The sequence below is a fragment of the Rhizopus microsporus genome (genome assembly GCF_002708625.1).
Source record: "Rhizopus microsporus ATCC 52813 unplaced genomic scaffold scaffold_7, whole genome shotgun sequence".
NCBI lineage: Eukaryota > Fungi > Mucoromycota > Mucoromycetes > Mucorales > Rhizopodaceae > Rhizopus > Rhizopus microsporus.
The window spans coordinates 7,834-16,289 of record NW_019671922.1 but is presented as its reverse complement, the minus strand read 5'-3'; the positions used below and the strand labels follow the sequence as shown (position 1 = coordinate 16,289).

Below are 8,456 nucleotides of genomic sequence, written 5' to 3'. Positions count from 1 at the left end.
TTTAACATTGTTCTTCCTAAACCCGTTTTATGCGTGATGCATATAAAGCAATTTGTGTGCATTTTGTACTAGAACAGTTTATGCATATGATGTCAAGTCTTAATTATCTTGATATTATTTGTGGTCAAATACGAAGTAGTGGTTAAGCCTACCGTATATCTGGTTTTGATATAATGTACTCTACAAGTCCGTACATTATCTGTTACATGTCCTGTCGTATTTGAGACAGTTGATAGACTAATTTGAGAAGGAATTCAGGTTGAAATGATTAAATAAATAAAAAAACCTAATTATATTCTGACGAGCAAGGCTGTCAAAATATAAAAAGAATTGAAACTATAAAAAGTACATTGGTTGAGTTAGACAAATATATTTTAATTTGTGGAAATGCATTGTAGATTAGTGCATGAATTAAAATAATATAAAAAGGAATAATATAAAACATAATGTTTCGAGTGGTTGATCTCAATGTAAGCTTAGCTACTTTCTATTGAGTAAAGAACAGATTAACCTCTATCGAGACAAATGCTTATTATTATTGCTTCCATATTATATAGTTCAGACTATATAATAAAGGTTTGTGCACAGACATTTGTAGAGTATACGACCTTACAAACAAATAGATAATTTAGAAGTTCGTTTTATGCAACTAGGCTAAATTCCTATTTGTGATAAAAGTAGTCCTAAGACATAAAGGGCTTGCTTACTTTTATGGTCATAACTGTTCTAACATTAAAACTCATCAATCAGTACTATTATTGCATTAAGCCTTGATACCGGATTTAAAACCATAATGACAAATATCAATTCAAAAGATATTTCTCGGATTGCGAGTCTAGTATTGGACATCATTATATATGATGACCCAGCGGAATATAGCAACAGCTAAACTAAGCCGATGCACGAAATTCCAAAGAAGCAAAAGCAATGTCGATGTTTCAATTCGGGACAAAGAACTTAAATCTTATAAATAGGACGACACGCAGTAGTAGCAGAAGTCTCTTTCTCTTTTATTTTCAGAATAAAATTGACTATAAGTTCTTTCTCATTAATTCTTGTATTTTATTTACCTTATCTTTATACATATATAAGTCAAATATCACATGTCCTTTCGATCATATAACATGATTTCATAAATATGTATAGTTTGACGTGTCAAATGATAATGATCTGTTCTTATCCTTCATGAGTTAGCTAGGTTCATGGAGGAATCATTATTTTCCTACATCTATCTCCTAGGTCATATTTAATATAATGTTAATTGAATGTGGATGATGATTCCTAATGGTGTATACTGAAAGTATACTCCAGTGTTCAATTAACAGATGTGCAACACTTTTTATTATAAATTCGATAATATTTATATTTATTTCATTCATATTTAAACGTTTCCCTTTCAGTATATTATTATTTATAATATACTACCCCTCAAATATGACAGGGGGATATCTTACCAAAAAAAAAGGTCAAGACGGTATAAAAGACTCGTTATGCGGCTAGTGCACATTATTGGTTCAGATCATGATAAGAGGTTAAACCCTTATGTACCTCGTGGCTTATTCACTTTAGCTTATACTATATACCTATGAATCTCTTGCAAAAGTTTTACATACCCACCTACTATTTTGATAAATGTACCACGCGTTTTTTTATTAAATGTTCGAGCATGATAAAGAATATAGGGTTGGTCGAGTTTGAAACCTGTATTAACTGTACTATATTTTATTTTTTAACGAATAGCTATCAATAATAAACAATGATGATAAAAGGTATTGTATGATATGAGGTGGAAGAGGGAGTGAAATGGGTATTCATTTAATAAGAAGGGCGGTTTACTACAATCAATACAATTTTAAATGGTCAGCGATGGAAGGAATAACACTTTTTTTGTTTGCGGTTGATATATACGGTGCTAATAAGGTAGCTAATTCCTCAGCAAGAGAATTCAGGTCTCTATTTCCAATAATAGAAATATTATCATTGTCGTCAAAAAGTTGAAGAATCCGTAGAAACACAAGTTTAGCCTTTGTTTCTTTGGTAAATTCGGGCAATAGTTTTTCAACACTGTTTTTCGCTAAACGAGCACTTTCACCATCCCTCACGACTGAGGTAGCTAAAGTAGCAAGCAACCTAGAAGATAAGGCCCCAGAATTAATAGATGTAGTACCTTTACCATACGTGAATACTGTCATAGGTTGCTGTAAATATCCATGGAATAATGTAGAACGTTTAGAAGAGTAAGTATCAATTTCATGAAATCGTGTTTTAAGCTGTCGAAGTTTCATAAGGCGTGAGTGAGTATAAATTGAATCCAAATTCGTTTTTTCACCAAGCGTTAAAGAGTCAGACCATGATTGTGAGTCGAGGTATAGTTTGTATTTTAAATGAGAATGAGGAGGCACAACGAAATTTACAGTGTTAGGTCCGCATTCTGGCTGATCAACCAAGTTGTCAATACGTGCACTAGCAGTTACAAGGGCGTTAAAGGGGTGGGTACCAAGTATAAGCTTCATGGAAATATTTTTTCCTTCTGTTTGGTGCATAGTACATATTTCAAAATCATTGTGACCCAAAGACGGCACAGATGTTGATTGGCGAGTGGAACCAGTAGAGCTTCGTTGTTCGGCGTGGCTATCAATATTAGGATCACGACCATAAACTTCCAAGGCTAAAATAAGAAGACCATGATGATTTTCAGTATCAATTATTACAGATCCAATTAGCACTCTTGCCACAATAAAACGCTGCCTTGGCTTGATCTCCCAGTCTTGGTTCAGTATTTCAATCATATCCTTGTTCAATTCGGTATAGTGTCACTTTGTTAAGTATTGCGATATTGCTCTAAATTCACCGATACTATTAACAGTATCGCAAGTTCTAAAAATATTTTTAGGAGATAAATCTTGAACTGGACGCCTTAGAGTCAGTTGTGTAGGTTTTGCAAGCATCGTTTGAAACTGTTCAATATGACTTGGTGACATAATTACATCTATTTCGTCACCATCTTCGTCAGTTATCGCGGCAGGTACAACATCATAAAAATCAGCGAACATCAATGCTCGTTTCTTAGATTGGCCACTTCTGTTTGTTTCACCAATTGCATACAAAAAGGCCTGATCGTAAGTGCGTCGAGAATTGCAATTGTCTAAAATATAATAATTAAGAGCAAAATAACATTCGAATTAAAAACGAGAAACTTATTATTGTCGTCACTGACATTATTTATGCTTATATTAATATTGTTATACTAGTAGCTACTATAGTTGTTATTATAATTTATTCTTATCAGATGCGATAGAGGAATGTAAAGTAGAATGTATGCTCTACTGTAAGATTATACTCGAGTTATTATAATGATTATCTCATCAAACACGTTACCCGGGATTCATCAGTCCAATGTTCACGATTCCCAAGAAGACAGGAGGTTGTCGGCCAGTGTTCAACCTTAGAGCACTGAACAAGTATGTCGATTGCCCACACTTCAAAATGGAGACACTTCAACAAGTCTCCTTAATGATTCAGCCGGGTGATTACATGACATCAATCGACTTGTCCGATGCGTTTCTCCATTTGCCTGTACATCCAGATCATCGCCGCTTCCTTCGTTTCCACTGGAAAGGCTCTCTTTACCAATTCAAGACGACACCATTCGGTTTATCCATTGTGCCCTACTGGTTTACCAAGATCACCAAGCCAATATTAGAATGGGCACGCAAACAGGGTATTCGCGTGAGCGCCTACCTCGACAACTGGATTGTATTGGGCAAAACGAAATCAGAAGCGATCAAGAACACAGAGACGATCACCCAATGCTTGACGCCTCTGGGATGGCTAATCAATTGGAAGAAGTCGCAGACGCAACCGTCATAAGTCCTAGAACATCTCAGCTTCGAATTGAATACCATTCAGATGACAGCTCGACTTCCTGGAAAGAAACTTTGCGACCTTCGCAAATCCATCCAGCAGCTCCTAAAGACTCCACTGCAAACGCCGCGAACCATTCAAAGTGTGATCATGCGGGTCCAGGCAGCGACATTCGCGATATTTCCAGCTCGCCTTTTTACACAGCACCCCCTACACATGAAGAACAACCTCATGAAGAATCACCCAGACTGGGACCGACCTCACCACATGACCGAAGACAGTCGGCAAGAGCTACAGTGGTGGCTACACAACCTCAAGCACTGGAACGGCCGATCCATACTTCCGTCAACTCCAGCACACACCCTATATGTAGACGCCAGCAACACAGGTTGGGGGTGCGCATACAAGAACCAGAGAACCCATGGTTATTGGACAAACGAAGAAGCGAACATGTCCATCAACTGGAGAGAACTGAAAGCTGCATTCCTAGCTCTGCAGGCCTTCCCTCAGCTCAAGAACACAACTGTTCTTCTGCGCACGGACAATACCACATCCCTAGCGTACATCAACAAGCAAGGAGGAGCTCGATCTCACAGCCTGATGATACTTGCGACAACTCTTTGGAAGTGGTGCCTCCAACGAGGACTCATGCTCATCGCAAGCCACGTATCCGGTACCGACAACACCGTAGCGGATTACGAATCCCGACGCTCATTTACAAAAAAACCAGTGGCAGATCAAGCCTATGATATTTCACAGCCTACTTCAGCCCAAGTGGGGTCCTCATGGGGTAGATCTGTTTGCAGACCGAACAAGCTACCTCCTCGAAAAGTACGTATCGTGGAAACCAGATCCAGGAGCTTGAAAGGTGGACGCATTAACGCTGAAATGGAACCAGTTACCGAACCCATATGCGAATCCACCTTGGAACCTACTTCTACCAGTATTAGAAAAGATACGCAGAGAACGAGTACCTTACATCACACTAGTAGCTCCCTACTGGCCAACGGCACTCTGGTTCCCTCTTCTACAGTCACTGGCGACACAACCACCTCTGTTTCTGACACACGAGGATATTCAGACAACCACCGTATCAGCACCATGGCCACTACTGCCGCAGTGGAAACTATCCGTTTGGCGGCTCTCAACACTGCATATTGCAACCCCGAATTAACAGCAATTACAGGGGATCTTCTGCGCACTCCACGCCTTGAAGACAGTGCCACTAATCGATCTTACAAACGTGGACAATCATTGTTTATAGAATGGGCTTTAGAACAAGATATATCAATGACCAACTTCACAGAGGTACATGTAGCTAATTTTCTTTCTGAAATGTTCGAATCAAGAGGATACCAACACACCACACTTCGTCTTTTCCGCTCAGCGATTACACACTTACATCACAGTCCTGATAGCATTCGAACGAGTAGATTGGTACACACTCTCTTGCATTCCATTACAGCCAAAGCTCCCCCAAAACCTCTACACCGTCCAACGGTCAACCTACGGCCAACCTTTAGTGCAATACAACAAATTGAATCCGGTGCGTCCTCAACACACTTATCCCAAATACAACAAAAGCTCGCGTTTTTGTTGGGTATGGCTGCCTTCTTAAGACCATCGGATATCCATCGTATTGATTTCACCACTGCCAATGTTACTGAAGAAAACAATCAATACGTTCTTTCGTTCAATGTAGTGGCGCCTAAAGAAAAACGTGGTGGTCAGCGCATCATCAAACCTTTTCGGGTATCTAGTCATACCAACCCAAATTTGTGTCCTGTCACCACGTTCGTTCATCTACGTACTCGAGTTTCTCAACTGTCCCCTCCACCTTCGGTTACGTCTCTATTCGTCAATAGTATGGGCACAGCACAAATCGTCAAAGTTACTACTATTAGCTCTTGGATACGACGATTCATACAAATGTCGACAAACGAGCCTCGAGTAAATCTCCGATCACTTGCTTCCTCCTTAGCCCTCCGTGCTGGTATCCCTGTTGAAGATATCGTAACACTTGGCAACTGGTCCTCCTCGGATGTTTTCCACAACCACTATCGACGAGAACACTTATCGTTGATAGACTTTACAAACACAGTACTACAGGATCCAATAGAAGACCAAGATACCTTTTACGATGCCGAACCGGATTTTCATTAGATACATCTCTGGAGAAGCATATATATTATTCTTCCTTGTGTTTGTCTGACGGTCTCAGGTGATTCTTGAGAGAATACCTTCGACCTTGAATTACTATTTAGGCCAGAGGACAAACACAAGGAAGAATAATATCTCCCTCCCACCCTTTTTCCCTTTAGTAATGACCTTCGCTACAGATAATCAAGGAACAAATTATAGAAAAATTTAGACTTTTATTGTATATTATTTTAAGTTCCGCTCAATAAACCAATAAGATGATTAAAGCATATATATTATTCTTCCTTGTGTTTGTCCTCTGGTCTAAATAGTAAAAAAAACAACATTGAATCTCAGCTTGTTATAGAACAAAGATTATAATTTCCATAATAAGTAAAGACAGAGTCTGTGCGTAGCCAATAAGGAATATAAAGTGATTTATAAGCACTATTCCAATGCGTAGTCTTTACAATAAGAATACCCAATTAGAGTAACTTAGTAAGCATCCAGATCATTGTCGTAAACCAGGTACCGCAACTTTAACCATTACCGTAGCAGAACGAATCAAATCGTACCTTGATTTAATCCACATCAAAAAGTACAAATAGAGCCCTCTTTTTCATTGTATTTTGCATTATTTCAATTCTCAGGAATAAAAAAATTCTTACAGGCACTTGTTTGCCCCTATCTTTTGCCTTTTACATCTTAAAACTACCTCAAGTTATCTCAAGCTACATGCTGGTATGCAGATGTCAAATAGAGTAATGGAAGGAATGTGAGAAATCATGACTGAATAGAAGTTGTTTCAGTTCTTTAAGGTGAGCTTTAAAATAATAAAATTTTTCTGTTTCATTTAAAGGACTTATTCTTAAAATATGAAAAAAAAGTGAATTCTCTGTAATTTAGTCATTATGTTGGTCATTGTTTGGGATAATGGAAATGTGTAGTGTAGAATAGAAAAAAGACAGAAGTACTGTTAGAACTGTGTATATCCTTTCATAGGAAAAGATATAACAAAAATATGATGATCTTTTATTGATATGAAAATCGTCCTCTATTTATACTTTTTCTTCAACGGGTAAACCTGGTTATCCTGGAACAATTAATAATCCTTTTTTCATAGATAGTGCTAACGATCAATTCGCCTAAAGTATCTTCCTGTTTGCTCCTGACCTTATTGGATCATTAAATGTACCTGCCTTACTGGATCAGATATAAAAGTTTTCCAAACAGAGATAACAATAGCAAGTAGGGTTCAACGCTGACTGATTTGGCCCTGAGCAATGCAATTGGATCTGAATCAAATCACACCATCACTTAGCAACGGTTGTCAAGCAAATACTATTTATCCAGTGTGCAGTAACAGGTAATATGCTCTTATTGGCTACATCAGTTATTATGTGCCAAAGAAGTATACAATTGAATACAATAAAATCTAATCAAGGCTATGCGGCCCTGAATTGGGATTAATGCATTGAATCTCAGGTTATGCTTAACATGACTATAATTGCTCTATGTTTATTGCTATAATCCTTAAGTATCCGCAACAGTCATTTAGAAATTAGAAGGTAAGTACAGTCTATACGCGTTATAGTGTAGTTTTTTATATTTATTTGCTGTTCTATCTAAGTGCAAAGTAAGCAGAAAAAGAAAAAGAAAAAGAAAAGATGCTAGTTATAGTTATGCAATTTGATTTGTTAATTCTCAAAATGTAACGTTGGTAGTTTCTGTCATATTTGAAAAGATATTGAAGTATTTGGGTAAATAGACAAAATAATTAACGAGACTAAAAAGTAAGTTGTCCTTTATTGAATGAAATACAGAGGTTTATTTATACTTTTTCTAATAATCGCATAAAGCTATCTCAGCTATGATGATTACCAATATTTGGGGTGATGTTGACAGGACAATAGCGATGTATGACGAGCTGTTGTCTAAATAATAAATTTTTCTTAGACTTATAACTGCCACAGTGATATACCTTCACACATAGGTGAGAGTCCCCAATTTATAAATAGATATAATCTATCTTGATTTTAATTGGGTTATTTAATTGTTCTTTATGTGTAATGGCTTATTGATATGCCATTTATTAGTCCAAATACCACAGATATACTATACAATACAGTTACACTGAAGTATATATTTAACACTTTGAGTAACTGGATAAATATTAAAATACAGACAATAAGAGTTTATGTTTGAAGTGTCATATAATCTAGTGAAGGTACACCGTTTACAGGTGATTTTCTATAATCGTGTTGTGATAAGTTAATTGATGATAATCTTTATTGAGCAAATATGTTGTCACATATTTGATAAATATCAATAAAGTAGCCCATCCAATATAATACTAGACAGTAAAGCGTGATATAATACTTAATGATATCAAGTCTTGTGTGAGAGTAGCTAACTCAGATAAGATCTAGAACAGTTGATATCATATAAAGTGC

The 8,456-nt window shown here is 37.0% G+C and overlaps 1 protein-coding gene across 1 annotated transcript; it reads right to left on the bottom strand.

Annotated features, from left to right (window-relative positions):
- Window positions 1–1,841: 1,841 nt before the first annotated feature.
- Window positions 1,842–3,053, bottom strand: RHIMIDRAFT_236872 (uncharacterized protein; the record flags this gene model as incomplete). Its single annotated transcript, XM_023608652.1, has 2 exons — window positions 1,842–2,792; window positions 2,865–3,053. The coding sequence occupies 2 exons, from the start codon at window positions 3,051–3,053 to the stop codon at window positions 1,842–1,844; spliced, it is 1,140 nt and encodes a 379-aa protein (XP_023466547.1).
- Between the last annotated feature and the right edge of the window lie 5,403 nt (window positions 3,054–8,456).